General features: G+C 53.9%; 2 protein-coding genes across 2 annotated transcripts; one reads left to right on the forward strand and one right to left on the reverse strand.

Annotated features, from left to right (window-relative positions):
* The first annotated feature begins 2,011 nt into the window (after nt 1-2,011).
* On the forward strand, nt 2,012-4,453 carry TUBB4B (tubulin beta 4B class IVb). Its single transcript, XM_005140659.4, has 4 exons — nt 2,012-2,365; nt 2,466-2,574; nt 2,651-2,761; nt 3,249-4,453. Exons 1-4 carry the CDS (start codon nt 2,309-2,311, stop codon nt 4,307-4,309), a joined length of 1,338 nt encoding a protein of 445 aa, XP_005140716.1. The 5' UTR covers nt 2,012-2,308; the 3' UTR covers nt 4,310-4,453.
* CIMIP2A (ciliary microtubule inner protein 2A) lies at nt 4,374-17,198 on the reverse strand. The gene is made up of 7 exons (XM_034067747.1): nt 17,143-17,198; nt 13,961-14,142; nt 11,720-11,979; nt 9,943-10,063; nt 8,743-8,837; nt 6,768-6,885; nt 4,374-4,532 (listed from the first exon to the last, which is right to left on the reverse strand). The coding sequence occupies exons 1-7, from the start codon at nt 17,196-17,198 to the stop codon at nt 4,444-4,446; spliced, it is 921 nt and encodes a 306-aa protein (XP_033923638.1). The 3' UTR covers nt 4,374-4,443.
* Nucleotides 17,199-17,428: the final 230 nt, after the last annotated feature.

Below are 17,428 nucleotides of genomic sequence, written 5' to 3' on the forward strand. Positions count from 1 at the left end.
CTAATGAATTAAGGAAGCAGATCCTTGTCACTGATGCACAGTCGTGCCCTTGCTGGCTATGACTGAAAAAAAGCAACAAACCACAACTGTACCTGCATTAACTGCAGCAGCACTTGTACCAGCAAACCTCCAGTCAGCCCTGCAGCAGCTCTCCCTGCTCCATTCTAGTGATAGTTTTCCATGAGCACAGGAGCTGGCTAATGCTGTTCTGAGTATGTCTCAATGAGAATTTTTGCTGAGTGTGCTTTCCTAGACAGCAAAACACAAACAAGATGTTCCACAGTCTCTTTGTAATAAGACAGAATTCCTTTTTTCTGTTACTCTGAAGCAATGGCATTGCATCCTGGAGGAAAAGCTGTCTTTACTGAATGACTACAGCCTTGTATGAAATCTTCAGCAAATCTATCCAGATTCATCCTGGCTGCCTTTGATACCTCAGAGATACTGAGATTTTGGATTTGGTCACTTTAAGCACCTTTACAAAGAGCAGAAAGGTGTTGTTAGAGTGCTATGCAGAGCTGGAATGGGCAGAGCCATCCCTTCCCACTGACTCTGGTATGAGCACAGCCCTGAGTTAGCTTTTGAAATCAATGTCTATAATTAGGTGGGATAAATCTGGACCCTAAAGCCTGTGCATTACTCAGCTATCTCAAACCGAACTGCATAAACCTCCTGCATTCTGGCTTTGAACGTGGGGTATGAGCCATGTACGTGTCTGCCCAGGGTCCTCTCAGGTCACTCCTGATGCTCTGGGGCTCCTCCCAGGGTCTCGGGGGCTGCTCCAAGTGCTCCTGAGCTCCTTCCAGCATCTCTGCGGGAAGATGTTATTTACATGCCAGAAGTATCAATCACCATAACCTTCGTACTAAGCCAGCTATCTGATCTCCAGCAAGAGCCTTCACAGGGCTGTTCTCCTGCCCACCTCCCCAGCTGGCTCCCTCACAGAAGCAGTTGCACACTGTTCTCCAAGCACAGGCCATGGTGTGCACAAGCCTTAAGGTACCTGTGTCTCATAGGAATGAGAGTGTCAGCCCCATGTGCTCTGTGTAGAGAGAATTGAGGTCATGGCTGCTCATGCCTCAGTCCACTCCCACATCAAGGCAACTGTCTGAGCCCAGCCAGGCTTGAAGAACTCAATTAGAGGCCACTTTCAAGTTTCAGGTGCATTATGGAACAAGAGGCGCTAGGACTTGTAGACATCACTGTCATCCTAACGAGCACGTATAATCATAAATAAATGGCTCTGCTAAAATAACCACCAAAGTATGCTCAGCAGAAGCTGCGTCCAACAGAGGAACTGCCCATGCAAGAATGTGCTAACGAAGGTGGATGACAGAAGGTAAACAGCGCGGCAGAATGAGACCGAGAGAAGGCGAGGGTGGTGTTTATGCAGACTGGGATGCCCGGCTGCCATGCGAGCACACCCTCAGGAATGAGGGATCACCGGCACCGCTCTGCTCACCGGCAGCCGGGCGCAGGCTCCATGGCCGCCTCAGCCCGCCGAGCGGCGCGGTTGCTATAACAACAGCCGCCGGCCCCCGCCGCCTCAGGCGGCTGCGCGCCAGAAAGTGCTAGAAAGGCGCCGCAGCCCGCGCATGCGCAAATGGGCGCACTCCGCCCCGTCTCACCCGGCGCCGTTGCAGCGCCTCGGGGATAACGGAGGTTCGGCGGGGATGGGTTGGGAGACGGGGGCTGTACCCGGAGGAGCGGCGGAGGAGGAAGGCAGCTGGGTGCCCAAGGACCCGTGGGGGAACGGCGGGTTGAGGTTTCCCTGGAAACCGCCCTCTCCCGCAGTAAGGAGGAGCCGCTGCCTACGCTGCGCAAAGTGCGCACCCAGCTTCGGGAATGGGCGGCTGCGCGAGCCACCGCCCAGCGCCCGCTGCGGAGTCATTGCGACGGTTACTAGGACACTTCATGCTCAGCCAATCGGCTGACGCTAGCTCATCCCGGGGGCCGGCAGCCAATCACGTTCGACATCAATCATTCAATTAAACCAATCGAGAGCGTCTTCAGCGAGGAGGGCGGGCACTCGCGAGCCCCGGTTGCCTAACAGTAAAATCAATAGACAGCTGGGCGGAGCTAATAGGAACCTATGGCTTGAATGACAGTCTTTTAGACCAATAAGATCTCCTCTTTCGCAGAGCCTCGTTATAAGTAGCCAATAGCTGCTGCAGGTGTCCGTCTGGGCGGGGAGAGGAAGGCTGCGCGCGCATTCCGCTGCTATATAAGGGTTGGCGGTTTACCTCACGCAGCCAGTCGGTTGGGAGAAGGGTGTTTTTAGGTGGAAGTGTCCGGTGCCGCCGCCATCATGAGGGAGATCGTGCACCTGCAGGCCGGGCAGTGCGGGAACCAGATCGGAGCCAAGGTCCGGGCGGTGGGCAGGGGGCGGCGACAGGAGGGGGGGAAGGATGGGCGGTGCGGGGCGCCCCCGGCCCGGCCGCCCCTGACGCGGTTTTCCCTGGCAGTTCTGGGAGGTGATCAGCGACGAGCATGGCATCGATCCAACCGGTACCTACCATGGAGACAGCGACCTGCAGCTGGAGCGCATTAACGTCTATTACAACGAGGCCACAGGTAGGGCCTGTCGCGCCTCTCGCCCCTTCCCAGGCAGCCCCCGGCGCCGCAGTCACGGCTTCTCCTCGTTTTGCAGGTGGCAAATACGTGCCCCGCGCCGTGCTGGTGGACCTGGAGCCCGGCACCATGGACTCTGTGCGCTCCGGGCCCTTCGGCCAGATATTCAGGCCAGACAACTTCGTGTTCGGTGAGTGCGCCGGGAGCGGGGGAGGGACCTGTCGTGTAACCGGCTCGGGGTGGGGTGGGCAGGGCAGGGACGCTGCACTGCGGGCTTTGCCGCTGCACATGCTCCTGAGGCGAGCGCGGCCCCGAGGAGGGGGTTAATCCTGGCGCTGCGTGACGGGTGTGAAATACCGGCGAGTTGCGGGCGGTGCGGGGTGGCAGCTGCGGGGGAGCAGGTCTGAGGAGGCGCAAGGGGTCGTTGCTCTTCCGAGTCTCGTTGCCTCCTCCACATTAACAGGAGCAATCAAACGGCTGCTGTGTCATTAGTAATGAATGTTTTCTGTGTATCCGCCGAGCCATTTCAGAGGTGCTTGTGTGAAACCACAGCTCAGTGCTGGCGAAAAGGAAGCTCTGCTGGGGGTGGGGTTCTATGTAGCCTGATGCACCCTTGCTTGCAAGCAATAAGCAGGAAGCAGTGACCGTAATCTAATACGAAAATGGCTTTCTTCCAGGTCAGAGCGGCGCAGGAAACAACTGGGCAAAGGGCCATTATACGGAAGGTGCTGAATTAGTTGATTCTGTGTTAGATGTTGTAAGGAAGGAGGCAGAAAGCTGTGATTGTCTCCAGGGCTTTCAGCTTACTCACTCCCTCGGTGGTGGTACGGGCTCAGGTATGGGTACCCTTCTCATCAGCAAAATCCGTGAAGAGTACCCAGACCGAATTATGAATACTTTCAGTGTTGTTCCATCCCCTAAAGTGTCAGATACTGTAGTAGAGCCCTACAATGCCACACTCTCGGTTCACCAGCTTGTGGAGAACACAGATGAGACATACTGTATTGATAACGAAGCTCTCTATGACATATGCTTCAGAACACTGAAGTTAACCACTCCAACCTACGGTGATCTGAACCATTTAGTGTCAGCCACCATGAGCGGTGTTACCACCTGCCTGCGGTTCCCGGGCCAGCTCAATGCTGACCTGCGGAAGCTGGCAGTCAACATGGTTCCCTTCCCCCGTTTGCACTTCTTCATGCCTGGCTTTGCTCCTCTCACCAGCCGTGGGAGCCAACAGTACCGGGCTTTGACGGTGCCAGAGCTAACACAGCAGATGTTCGATGCAAAGAACATGATGGCTGCTTGTGACCCACGGCACGGCCGCTACCTGACCGTGGCTGCTGTGTTTAGAGGCCGTATGTCCATGAAAGAGGTGGATGAGCAAATGCTAAATGTTCAGAACAAAAATAGCAGCTATTTTGTGGAATGGATCCCTAATAACGTTAAAACAGCAGTCTGTGACATTCCACCTCGTGGCCTGAAAATGTCTGCCACCTTCATTGGGAACAGCACAGCCATCCAGGAGCTGTTCAAACGCATTTCTGAGCAGTTCACGGCCATGTTCCGCCGAAAGGCGTTCTTGCACTGGTACACTGGCGAGGGCATGGACGAGATGGAATTCACAGAGGCTGAGAGCAACATGAATGACCTGGTGTCTGAGTATCAGCAGTACCAGGATGCTACAGCTGAGGAGGAGGGGGAGTTTGAGGAGGAGGCTGAGGAAGAGGCTGAGTAACAGCTATGCAGATGAATACCTGTAAATTTTGTTTAAAGCTGTATGAACTCTCATCAAACCTCTCTCTGTGTTGTGTTCCTCTTTATGTCTCAAAAGTCACTTCAACTGCTGTACAGGCACCATTAAAGCATTTTTCACAGTGCACGAGCTTGTCTCTCTTGTTCCTTTTGGTAAGCTTTTCGGGTGCTGTTTCCGTAAGTCAGTGCGTAGGTGTCCCGGAGCTCTGGAAAAGAGAAGCAAAGGACTTGGGATGAGCCCTGCCTGAGGCAGCTGGGGTTCTCCTGCCTCCCAGCCTGGTGTGGGTGTCCCTAGATGTGGTGAACTGGCGTTGCTTTGCAATCAGAGTGTGCTGGTGGTGAGAATAAGGCCTCCTGAGAGGATGGAATTCAGCTCCAAGCTGCATCTAAATTTAGGCACCTGTGTGTGGACTCCTGTTACAGACTCAGCAGGAGCTGAGCAGCTCTGTAGTAGATACAGGTTCTGTCTGCCTGACAACACCTTCCCAAGGCAGGCAGGCTTCCAGCAGAAGATGAGCCAGGCTGATGGGCTCAGCAGTGCAAAGCAGGCAGGTAACCGTGACCTGTGCCAGCAGCGCTGCGGACAGCAGTGCCATGCCACAGTGCTGAGGAGGAGCTGAGCTCCTGTGTGCACAGCCACGTTTTCAAATCCTATGTGGAGGGTTTAACCCCCCCCGAGTGTTACTGCAGGCTCTTCTGCTGAGGTGGGCTTAACACCTGCTAGCACATCGGGGTGGTGTTTCATGGCACCCCTGTGTTAACACCACATTCCTACTGTGGTAGCCATGGTGTGAGCTGAAGTGACCAAACGACTGTTGGAGAGCTGGGCAGGGGAGCAGGCTGCTTTCCTGCCGAAGAAACCCTGCTCACTGCTCTTCAGTTCTGAATTGTTTTGTGCAAAGTTTTTGTGCCTTGAAAACAACTTCTCCTTCCAGTGTCTGAGCTACTCAGAGTCCAAATGGTACCGACTGGAAACAGCCTGTCTGCAGGAATGGGTGGCTGGCTTCAAACCTACCTGGGAAGGAGCTGCTGTAGGTGTAAAGGTGGCAACAGATGGTTAAAGCACCAAGTAAAGACGGTAGGGTGGGTTTTTTCCTTTGGGCTTTACCCTTGCAGGGCCCAGCTTTGTGTGTGTGACCAGAGCCCTCCCCAAGCAACCCTACGCAGAGGAAACAGCCCCTGGAACAGTCTGGGCTATGCTGAGACACCCCAGAGCTGCCATGCACAGGACATGTGCTTCCCCACTCTGCTTTCATTTCTACCAAGTTCTGTGCTTCTAGCATTTTCCTCCTCTGCACTGCATTAAATACAAGCTATGAGGTTGGTTCTTTCTCTCTTGTCTCCCTGATTTCCCAGCCCACATTAATGAGCTCTGGGCAAAAACAAGAAGACAGTTGCTGATTTGTTGACATTTTAGCTTGATACCTTAATGCTTTCAGGTGCATGGGCAGAGCTTCCCCTTCACACACCCAAAAATCATTTCAGCCCTCTCTGTTTAGGCAGCGCCACTGAGGATCAGGCAGACAGTGCAGGGTAGCCACTGCCTGTCTCTATGGTTTATACCATTTCATTGCTATTATTTTGTGCATTCTCATCCCGTTTGAATAATTTGCATCTTGCTTTTTATCAGACTTTAAGCTTAGACATGGAGCTGCTGGAGAGAGTCCAGAGGAGGCCATGGAGATGCTGCGAGGGCTGGAGCAGCTCTGCTCTGGAGCCAGGCTGAGAGAGCTGGGTTGGGGCAGCCTGGACATGAGAAGGCTCCTGAAGGGGAGACCTGAGAGCAGCTCCAGTGCCTAAAGGGGCTGCAGGAAACCTGGAGAGGGGCTTGGGACAAGGGCCTGTAGGGACAGGCCAAGGGGAATGGCTTGAACCTGCCCAAGAGAGGGGAGACTGAGCTGAGCTCTTAGGCAGAAGCTCTTCCCTGGGAGGGTGCTGAGGCGCTGGCACAGGGTGCCCAGAGAAGCTGTGGCTGCCCCATCCCTGGCAGTGCTCAAGGCCAGGTTGGACACAGGGGCTTGGAGCAGCTGCTCCAGTGGAAGGTGTCCCTGCCCGTGACAGGGGTTGGAGCTGGAGGAGCTTTAAGGTCCCTTCAGCCCAAACCAGTATCCTATGAATCACTTTCCTGATGCAGACTCTGTAACACACCCTGGTGACGGGCAGGGTGTTACTGAGCCTCTGCTGCTTTAGCAGGGGGTTGGTGGCTGGAAACCAGAGGAACATTCTGCACAAGCCCAGGCTGGCAGCCAGGCTGACGGGCTCTCCTGCAGGAAAGGGATGGCACCGCTCCAGCACCTCAGCACAGACCAGGAAATAACCTACTACCCATGTGGAACAGTTGAGTAATCGTTCACTTCTCCAGCACTACAGCTAATAACAGTGCTACTTAATGACAGCAATTAGTATCAGTGACTTTCCTTTCACTCAGCTGATAACATTACCTGGTACAAAGCCCATGTAGAAAGGTATCAGTCCAGCACTGGTGTAAATTCTATTGGTAGGCCAGTAATTCTGGGGATATCTCTTGCCAAAGCTGTAACATGGGTTTCTGAGCTTAAACTGAGGAGGAAAAAACCAACACCAGGGTATGGTTAATTTTAAAACACACCATTTTTACCAAGTCATGTGCTTTGACTCTGCATTCAATACTGATGCCACGTACAGCAATTCTCTTTCCAGTTCAGTTTTCTTCTAATTAGGAGCTACACTGCATTCACCTCATCACCTCTGGGCATCACCCACAAGTCCCAAACACCTTGTGCTCCTATGTCTGATATACTGGGAGCCAGCAGTGTCTGCTGGCCTTGGGCACAAGCCTCATCTGTTCCTGTGCTGTGACTGTGCACATCTGGGGTTGGTTTTACCCCTTCAACTGGTTTTGTTTCTCCATGAGTCCCACTGGTGGCAGTCAGCTTAGGGAGCGTTAACTGCAGGGAGAGTGTGAAGCATCCCCTGGAACTGTCTGACCCCATAAGGTCAGCCCCAGACGAGGGGCTGGAGGGTGGGTGTTGCTGCGCTGCCCTCCCTGGTGGAGAAGGGATGGGGCTGATGGAGCCGAGCAGCCCATGGGGCCGCTGATCCATCCTGTGGTGGTGATGGAGCCACTGCTGCATCCCTCAAGCTCTGCACTGAAGCGTGAGGGCTGCACTGTTTTGCCTGATGCAGGCAGTAAGCAGTGATCCATAGCACATCCCACTATGTAACCTAGGGCAACAGAGATTTAGGGCAGCAGATTAATGGCTTGAAGCCATCTTATATAGAAATGTGGGGTGATTTGGTTTTTTTTAGTGTACTTGTATTCCTTCAGTGCCTGATGTGCAGCAGCTGAGCTCTGCAAGCCTGGATTCTGCTGAATCCTGCAACAGAAACACCTCCCTTGCTGATTTACTACACTCAGAATGTTACTTAAGGAATCAGGGGCAGAAAGGCTTTGCAAACAGCACATTCAGTTTTGATAATGCCATGGTTTGGGGTTGGTTTTCCTTGCTGCTTCATCTCAGTTCCTATTAATGGCAGAAGTATAAGGAAGCCAGCACAGAAAAATACATTTCAGCCTGAGAAGCAAGATGCTGCCATGAGCAGCCAGACCTGCTGCTCTCCCTGCTGAGTCATTTCTTCCCAGCTGAGTTTCTCTGAGCTGGGAATCCTCAGTCTTGGAATTTTTTCCTACATCAGACCCGTACACTCTGTGATGAAGGCACTGCAGCAAATCCCAGTGACCAGGAAGGATTGGGAATGTTGTAACCTGTGTCACTGAGCTGACCAGCCCTCACCAGTGCTGGACCAGGGATGCTGCTGCATCTCACTGTATCCTGGTAGCAGGAGGAAATGCATCACTTGGAATGCAAGCTGTTAACTACTGAGGGAGGGGCCTCATTTTCCCATGTAGGAGGGAACTATATGGGGAATCTGACAGCAAGGGGACAAACAGTGTTTCAGAAGGGATATTTCTGCATCCTTCCCAAAAGGAGATCTAAATCCCTTCAAGACAAATCCTGTTAGGAAAGGGAAAAGCTTTACAACCAGTTAAAAGAGAGGAATAACCACCCAAGCAGGCCAGGAAGCCATCCAGCACTGCCAGCCCAATGGAGAAGACGGATTGCACAAGGGAAGCACAGATAGCTGCATCCCATGTTTCTGCACTCAGAGCCGCATTTTTAACAGCCACCCTTGACCCAGCCCTCTCTAGATTTGCTTAATCCTTTTATGAACTCGTTTCTTCTCCCTTAATGTCCCAAGGAAACAAGTTACAGACTTTAATTGCTCATGATTTTTTCACCATGTTACCTAATAGCATTTTATTCTGCTTGTAACTTATAACCCCAGTCCTAAGCCTACTGCTGCAAGTGAAACCACTTCTGGTGTTGCAGCTGCCTCAGTTACATGGCTGAAATAAGGTTTGTGCCTGTAATGTACCTGGTGTTGGTCAAATTCCTTCATTGCTTCCTTCACGCTCCGGATGTAGTTCACACCATGACACCAGGTGAGGCGGGGGATGAATCCAGCGTACCCTGTGGATGAAGACAACAGAGAGCATTGTCTGCTTGAGAACATACATATCCTATAGAGATCAACCAGCCTGGGAGTGGAAGAGGCTGGGATAAATATGAAACCACAGCGGAGCATGGGAAGGAAAAATGCACTCATTTAAAGTGTACAATTAACTCTTCCACATGAAGTATCTGTTCTGAAAGAGTCTTTCTTACAATGCCCAAGGAAAACTCAATGGACTGAACTGATCTGGGTTGATCTCCATCAGGTATGGAAGAAACATTGCATTTCTTAAAGCCTTTCCTGTGCACCAACAGCTCCCAATGTTCTCTCCCAGTTTAATACACATTCAGGAGCTAAGAACATGGTATCCAACCTTTCTTCCTCACGTGCTCTGCCCATCCAACAGATTTCCACCAAGTACGAGACAGAAATGATATAAAGTCTAAACCTACATAAAGCATAGCGAGGTACATCTAAAACACAGGCAGAACTCCCTCTTGCCAAAGGAATGCTTTGAAGAGAGAGAAAATTGTCTTCTGCATCCTGAAGCATTGACGCTCTTTCATTTTGGCTGCAATACTCTGATACAGAGCCCCTCTTTGCTGTGGTCCACTGCAGAGTGAAGATCCCCATGCATCGCCCTCCACCATGCTCTGGCTCTTCCAGAGCAAGTGGTGAAGCTACAGAACAGACCTCCTTGCCCAGCAGCTTTATACAGTGCTGGTGGTGCGATGCATCACTGCCTGTTGGCTTCATGATTGAGGAAGGGCTCTTGTTGCTGGGAGAGAAAGAACCACCCCAAGGGCAGCAGGAGGTGATGCAGAGCCCATGGCCCAGTTCCACGTTTCTGGAGCATTTTCTAGCATGGCCCTGGGGCTGTGGGGATCTCGGGTGGCTCCTGCATCCCTGATGATGAGTTCTCCTGCCCATGGAGAGCACAAGGGCTGATAGCATCCCAAAGGAACACCCTTGCATGGAGAGCAGCAGTGGCATTTTCCATCCCAAAGCGTTAACTGAACTGGAATGACCAGCCAGGATCCCTGAGGTTTCCCATGGGGAAGGACCGTGATGCGGCTCTTTCCAAGGGGGACTCCTGCTGCATGTGGCCTCCCTCCCTTTTACCTGTGATGACTTTCTGCAGGATCACGTTTGGTAGATCTGTTTCTGGCAACCAAACCTCCTCCTCCTCGGCCCCGTTGGTGCTCACGGGCTCCTGGGTCAGCGGGGGCAATGTCACCTGCCCCTGCATTACAGGTTCAGAGCAAGGGCAGAAACAAAACCAACACTGTAAAAACTGCTCCTTCCTGCGGCTCCGGTGCTTAAATCAGCAACAGAGCCTGTGAATGGCAGCTGCGGTTTCATGTTCTTCATAGGATCATAGAATAGTCCGGGTTGGAAAGGACATTAAGATCATCCAGTTCCAACCCCCCTGCCATGGGCAGGGACACCTCACACTAAACCATATCACCCAAGGCTTCATCCAACCTGGCCTTGAACACTGCCGGGGGTGGAGCATTCACAACCTCCCTGGGCAACCCATTCCAGTACCTCACCACCCTCACCACCCACTTTACTTTACTGTGAAGTAAAGAATTTCTTCCTTATATCCAGTCTAAACCTCTGCTGTTTAAGTTTCAACCTGCTACCCCTTGTCCTATCACTGCAGTCTCTGATGAAGAGCCCCTCTCCATCATCCTTGCAGCCCCCTTCAGACACTGGAAGCTGCTATGAGGTCTCCACACAGCCTTCTCTTCTCCAGGCTGAACAGCCCCAGCTTCCTCAGCCTGGCTCCATACAGGAGGTGCTCCAGGTTTTTCTTCCCAGCTTTACATTAGGAGCCACCCAAAGGTTTCTGGTGAAGTCCCATTGTATGTGCCCGCTGTACACAGGGGCTCTCCCCAGGGAGAACAAGGGAAGCTCTGGGCACTGAGCTCCTCTCTAAATCTGCTTCTCAGAGCAAGGAGCAGGAATGCCCTTTCCTGGGACTTCTGTCCAAGCAAGCTGTTGATGGGATTGATTCATCAGATCCCCACTCTGCCCTCAGGGAGCGTGCAGAGCCCTGGCTGGCTGGAGCAGGATGAAGAAATGAAGGGCTCAAACACATTGGTCCCAAGTGATCCTGGCTTTGCTGTGTGAAACAGCACTAGCTCCAGAGGCAAACCCAGTGCCTGTGCGTAAACAAGGGATAACCGTGGCGGGAAACTCAGGTGGGAGCAGGGAAGGAATCAGAAACCCAGCACGTAGCCAAAGGGAACAGGAGGAAGAGGGTGTCAGGGCTGCCCGTTCACCCGAAGGAAACACAGCGCAAGATCCGATTTGAAGCTAAAACTTCACCAAGTAAGAAGTTCAGGCTTTTTAATTAGGAAAGTAATGAACAAGTGCCACAGTTTCTTGGGTATGGGATGGACTTGTTACTGCTGGAAATGTTTCTGCATTTGATATTTCTCTGTGTGACACTCGAAGCTTTCTGCCCTTGTCATCCACACCCACATCACAGGATCCCAGCCTGGTTTATGTTAGAAGGGACCTTAAGGCTCCTCCAGCTCCAACCCCTGCCACGGGCAGGGACCACTTCCACTGGAGCAGCTGCTCCAAGCCCCTGTGTCCAACCTGGCCTTGAACACTGCCAGGGATGGGGCAGCCACAGCTTCTCTGGGCACCCTGTGCCAGCACCTCAGCACCCTCACAGGGAAGAGCTTCTGCATAAGAGCTCATCTCAGTCTCCCCTCGGGCAGGTTCAAGCCATTCCCCTTGGCCTGTCCCTACAGCCCTGATGATGAGCACATCAGGGTCCCTTTTCACACTCCTGTTCTAGGGAGATCCCTTCCATGCCCACCAGTCCCCATCCCTTCACAGCAGCATCTTCTACCCTGTGTCTGTCCCACCCCAGACCACTTACTGGTGCGATTCCTGCCCAGGCACCGCCGAGCTGACCAGATCCGCACCTTCTTGTCAGCCACTCTTGCCCTTCGAACACGGGATAGTGTGGAACACTGGGGGGGTATTCCCGAACCACTTGTGTCCTTGGGATGTATGCACCGGGGTGGTGCCAGGGCTTAGGGTCCATGTGCATCATGGTCAGTTCTTCCTCTGTCAGCTCCGGCTTCAGTGGGTCAGGGAAGGTCGCTGTAGCCCCAGCTGTCTCATAGGGAAAGCACCCTGTGGAATGACACCGAGGAAAGGGAAAGGGCTGAATGAGAGATTCCCATCACCCTGGGCCTCAGCCCCATGTAGTGAAGGAAAGGAGCCTGGAGCTCAGCAGTATCCTACAGGCTGTGAATGCATCCTGTGGGTGCCATCAGCCTACCCAGGTACCCACCCTGTATAGGAAGAGGTTCAATAGCTTAGAATTTAGTCTCAATGACACCTAAGCTCTGCGATACCATCAGCTGAGCTACAAAGGGCAAAATAACCCCCAGTGTGCCCCTTTTCTCCCTGTGCACCCCAAACACAGACCCAAGGATCCAGCACTGCCTTGAGCTCTCCAACCCCATCCTGGAAAATGCCCCGGAGGACCCCAGGCGAGGCTGCAGGGAAGGGTTTAAGGAATCCCTCACTGACAGCAGGAGCTGGGGATGAAGTCACCAGCAGCACCCAGTGCTTCCCAGCTCCAGCACTGGCAGATGATGTAAGGGTTGGTGAGGATGGAGAGCATAGAATGAGGACAGGATAATGAGGGCGGGCAAGTGGGTTGACTGGTTAGTTGGGTCCATCCGAACTGCAGCTTAATCCAAGGACATGCAAATATAAATGTCCAGGTATGAAGCCCTTAAACACCATCTGTGGTGGAGACCTGGCTCCCAGGAAGCAGGGCTGGGATGGACATAAAGGCTGGAAGATTCCAAGCTACACGGCACAAATTCCAGCAGGAAATGGGAAACCATCACTTTGGTGTGGCCATCCCAGATCCTGCTGGGAATGTTACCCTCAGCCTGGAGAGGACTCACTCCCACCAAACAGGGTGTCCGCATGGTGTGGTACATAGCACACGTGTCTCCAAGGGATGGATGCTGCAGCCTATTTTGGGTCTGCTCCACAGGGACCAGGCATTTTGGCCGAAAGAGCTAGGACTTGGCAGGAAATTCCTGCAAATTCCCAGTGTTGGGAATCTAGAGAAGCATATCTCAGTGTCTGATGGAGGAGACGGGGCTTGTGAGCAGGGAAAGAGGGAGAGGGACAGTGGGAAAGGACACATAAGCCCATCCACTGGTCTGAGGCAGGAGCATTGGGATGCAAAGTGAATCTGAGAGCTCTGAGGAGAACAAGCCCTGCACCAGGAGGGTCAGCAGGGAAAGGGCTGGGAGCAGCAGAGCTGAGGGTTCCCAGAGGATGGATCTGAGCCCTTGGAATTGTGCTGGACTGACTGGGGAAGTTCACTGTCCGCACAGCCTGGGTTTGTGCTGCAGCGCTGCTCACACAGGGATGCTCTGGTCACTGCTGGGCAGTGCTCACACAGCCAGGACCTTTCCTGCTCCTCCTGCAAGCAGCTTGGGGGGGAGGGGGGGGCACAAGGAATGGGGGAACGCAGCCAGGCAGTGACCCCGACTGACCCAAGGGGTATCCCAGCCCATGTAACACTGTGCTCAGCAGTGAAACTGGGGGGGCATCGGAGGGGCTGCTGCTTGGGGGCTGGCTGGGCATCACACGGGGATGGTGAGCAATGGTTTCCATTGGCATCACTTGTCTTGCCTGGGGTTTGTTTCTTTTTGGTGTTTTCCTTTTCATTACAATTCATTGCTATTTTTCTATTCCAATTATTAAACTATTATTTTATTCAAAATACAAATGAAATTTTTATCTCAATCCATTAGTTTCCTCACTTTTCTCCCGATTCTCCCCTATCCTGCTGCAGTGGGTGAGTGACCAAGTGGCAGTTGGGGTTTAGTGCTGGCTGGGGTTAAACCACAACAGGAACATGGAAGGATTTCATAATACAGCAAACCATCCTCTGCCTCCATCTAACAGCACAGGAACTTCAATTTCCCCTCCCTACTCCACCAAACACCAATGTGAGGAGCCCCATGCTCGGCTCCCCTTCGCACCGATGCTGCTACACCGGAGCTGTGATCGCTCCATGGAGAACACCCAGGAGCCTGCCAAGGAGCAGAGCCCATGCAGTGGAGGGCCCGGCTGTGCTCACCTGGGTGCCCGGGGAGGTGGCCCTGGGCTCCATGCTTCTCCTCACTGAACCCGAGCTTCTGCAGAGGTGCCAGCAGAGTGCGGGGGCTGCGAGCAATGGTGGGGTCGGTCAGCAGCCGGTGCGTGGTCCTGCCGAAGGTCTCTCCATACTGGAAGCTGTACTGAGGGATGAAGCCCTTGTAGCTGAGGAGGAACCAAAGAGCGGTCACTGAGCTGGGGCTGGGAGGTGCCCACTGGTGCGGTTTCTGCTTAGAGCTTTGGTGCCCTGGGAAGGCTGCAGCCGGGAGCATGCAGGGGATGGAGAGCGTGAGCCCAGGGGGTGATGGACAGGGATGGGGCTGCGAGCAGGAATGAGAACTGGAGCAGCACAGGGGGAGCATGGAGCAGGGGTGTGTGCTTCTGCATGAAGCCAGGCAGGGGGGTGTGTGCTTACACATGTGTGTGCTTGCACACGTGTGTGCCTGTGTGTGTGTATTTGCACGTGTGTGTTTGCACGTGTGTGTTTTCACATGTCAGCATGCAAACCAGCTGATGAATTTACAGGCACTGTAGGCACAGGCTCAGTGCTTTGGTTCATGGGGGAAGACAGAGAGTGACCAAAGCAGCACCTGCAGAGGAGAAAACTTCATAGAATCCCTGGTTTGTGGTGGCAGGGACCTTAAAGCTCCTCCAGCTCCAACCCCTGCCACGGGCAGGGACCCCTTCCACTGGAGCAGCTGCTCCAAGCCCCTGTGTCCAACCTGGCCCTGACGTGGGCTGCCCCAGTTAAAGTTCCATTCCCAGTTAAACGCGGCTCTGGTTCAGATGCTCCTCTCCCTCTCTGTTACTGGGAATTCCCAGTGTCCCTGGTTCAATACTGACACTCCAACCCAACTCCTGCAGGATGCGCTGCTCCTCCGCCCCCCAGCGCCTGGCATGGGCAGTTGGGTGGCTCAGGGAGCTGGAGCCCTGGCTCCATTCCCGAGTCCATCAGCACAGATCGGGAGCTTCAGCTGTTCCCAGGACCACATCTCCTCACAGGGATGTTATTCCACCTCTGAAGAAGCAAGGCAGAGCTCCTGGTTGCAATGTACAGACAGAAACACTCAATGAGCCCACTGCCTATCCAGGAATAAAGCCAGATGATGCACAAGAATCATAAGATGATGAGTAAGTACTTTCCCTTCCAAATGCTTTCCCCAAGAGCAAGCAGAGCCATGCATTTCCACTTGGCAAGAGGTGCCACTTTGCATGCAGGATCTCAGCAGCACCTCGCTGGCTCATCCCCATTGATTTTCAATGGGTCTTGCAGCATGGGAAAGCTACACCGGGAGGATAAAGCTGAGCAAGGGCACAGATGGCTCAGCCCAGGTAATGCCAGGGTGGCCGGAGAGCTGTGAGAGGCCTCAACTCATGGCAATGAGAAGCGAGGCAACAGGAGGAGCTCTGCTGGGTCAGGCTGGGCTGTGCAGAAGGGATGTGCCATGGAGTGAATGGTGAGGGCTGCACCCAAAGCCCTGGTGCTGGGGAAGGGATGGGTCCCAGCAGGGCTGCTCGGCCTCCTCCTGTCTTGTGTTTGGCTGAAGAACCCAGAGGGACCCCCTTGTCCCTGCAGCTGCTGCTCCCACCCCTCATTGGCCTCTCCAGGGCCTCCCACTTGCCCCTTGCTCAGCCCTATCTCTGCCATCACCACTCCCAACCAGCAGCACCGAAACCTGCTCCTGGGCACCGGGAAGAGCCTTGGCCCCACACCCTGCCCATCTCCATGGAACTGTCCATGGGTTTGCCCCTTCCTGTGCACCGCGTCCTTCCCAAACCGGCCCAGCTCCTTGGCTTTGGCTTCCAACACTCCTCAGCGCTGTGGTAGCCTTTCCAAAGCCCCATCTGTGACCATTGCCCAACACAAGTGGCAGCGGGGTGCAGGGTCCGCTGGCTCCACTGGTTTCCTTCAGGCAGCTCCTCCCTGTGCTCAGCACCCAAAGCAGATGCAAAGCAGCCCCAGCTCCTGTGTCTGCAGCAGGGACTGAAGCTGCTTCTGTGATCTGGCTGCAGGCAGGGGCGAGCAGGGGGAAGGGCTGAGGCTTTTGGAGGTGCAAACCCAGCCCCAGCTCCCTCCTTGCTGCTCCTCATCCCTCCCCAGCACGGCTCTGCCAGGGTGGCAGCACACAGGCAGCACACACCACAGACACAAACAGTGCCCAATGCACCCAGCCCCGGAGCTTGTGTAAGCCTGGGAGATGCAGAGAGCAGCCATGGAGAAATCCTGCACGTTGCCGTGATGGGAAGCACCGACCTGAGCACCAGGAGCATTGCTAAGGGAGGGAACAGGCTCCACACTGTCTGCGGCTCAGGGTCTGCCTGTGCTGCATCTGCAGCCGTGTGGACAAACCCAGCCTGTTGAAGCCCCTCTGCCCCAGACATCATCCTGACCCCTTTGGAGCCAGCCTCGGGCTGGGCTAATCCCAGTGGTTTGGCACCAGCAGATACTTGTGCTCTGGGGCTGCCTATGGGGCTCGGCCATCCTATGGGCTACGAGCCCTCAGCCACTGCAGTGGTTTCCATGTGCCACATCTCCCAGCACAGGCACCAGAAGGCTGCATGCACCATGTCCCTCTGTCCCCACAAAGCCAATGCGCTGACTTGTGCCATTCATGTCTTACCTTTTAACCACCAGCTCCTCACCTCTTACCATGACAGTCTGGCTGCTTCTTTCCAAGCCTTCAGAGTAGAGCATCACAAAAAGCTTTGGAAAACCCCCTAACTACACAGGAACCAGCCCACAGCATCCACAGCCCCCGACTCTTCAAAGGGCTTGATCCAGCAGCAGGGCTGGGCTCTGACCAGTTTCATGCCTCTGCAAGTACCTATCCAATGGAGGCCTTCAAACATCCTTGATGCAGGAGCTGTGGCAGTTTGGAGCCAACCCTGCACAGCTGCCCTGGTGCCATTTGCTGCTTAAAACAAGTTAAGAAAGGGGTGGGGAGGGAAAGAACAATTTTGGCCTTACCCTCGATGCGCTATGGCAATGTTTTGCTGTACCCTTTTGTAAAGTGGTGCTCCCCATGCTGGAGCCCTGCCTCCTTTGGAGCGTGAGTTTTTAGTCATGTCTTTTAAACAAAACCAAACAAGCAACTTACCACAGCTCAGAACTACTGATCCCAACAGGAGCTGTTTGCATTGAACAGGCATTTTGGATGAACTTACCCAGGGATATGGTAGGGATGGGAAGGGAAAATGCTCTTTTCCTTCGAGGCTGCCATGGCAATGCAGCAGCTCTGGCTGGTGGGAGGAAGGAGATGCAGCACGATGCAGTTGCCCGGGAAACCTCTGTGATGCACCAGGGGCTGTGCTGTGTTGGGCCTGATGACGCTCCCAGGTCCTCAGCCTTGCCTGGACGTGTTTGTTTCCCCCCCAGTCTGGGAGCCCTGGATGAGCAGGGAGATGTTCCAGTCAGGTCCCCCCAAGGCTCGCACCCCTGGGACAGCTGTTC

This window comes from Melopsittacus undulatus, chromosome 11, assembly GCF_012275295.1.
Source record: "Melopsittacus undulatus isolate bMelUnd1 chromosome 11, bMelUnd1.mat.Z, whole genome shotgun sequence".
NCBI classification, from domain to species: domain Eukaryota; kingdom Metazoa; phylum Chordata; class Aves; order Psittaciformes; family Psittaculidae; genus Melopsittacus; species Melopsittacus undulatus.

Coding starts and splice junctions, on each gene's coding strand:
- CIMIP2A (XM_034067747.1), bottom strand. CDS start 17,198: ATGGCAGCCTCGAAGGAAAAGAGCATTTTCCCTTCCCATCCCTACCAT. Junction 14,143..17,142: donor CATCCCTACCATATCCCTGG/GTAAGTTCATCC, acceptor GTTCCTCCTCAG/CTACAAGGGCTTCATCCCTC. Junction 8,838..9,942: donor CCTGCAGAAAGTCATCACAG/GTAAAAGGGAGG, acceptor CTTCATCCACAG/GGTACGCTGGATTCATCCCC.
- TUBB4B (XM_005140659.4), top strand. CDS start 2,309: ATGAGGGAGATCGTGCACCTGCAGGCCGGGCAGTGCGGGAACCAGATC. Junction 2,575..2,650: donor CTATTACAACGAGGCCACAG/GTAGGGCCTGTC, acceptor CTCGTTTTGCAG/GTGGCAAATACGTGCCCCGC. Junction 2,762..3,248: donor GCCAGACAACTTCGTGTTCG/GTGAGTGCGCCG, acceptor GCTTTCTTCCAG/GTCAGAGCGGCGCAGGAAAC.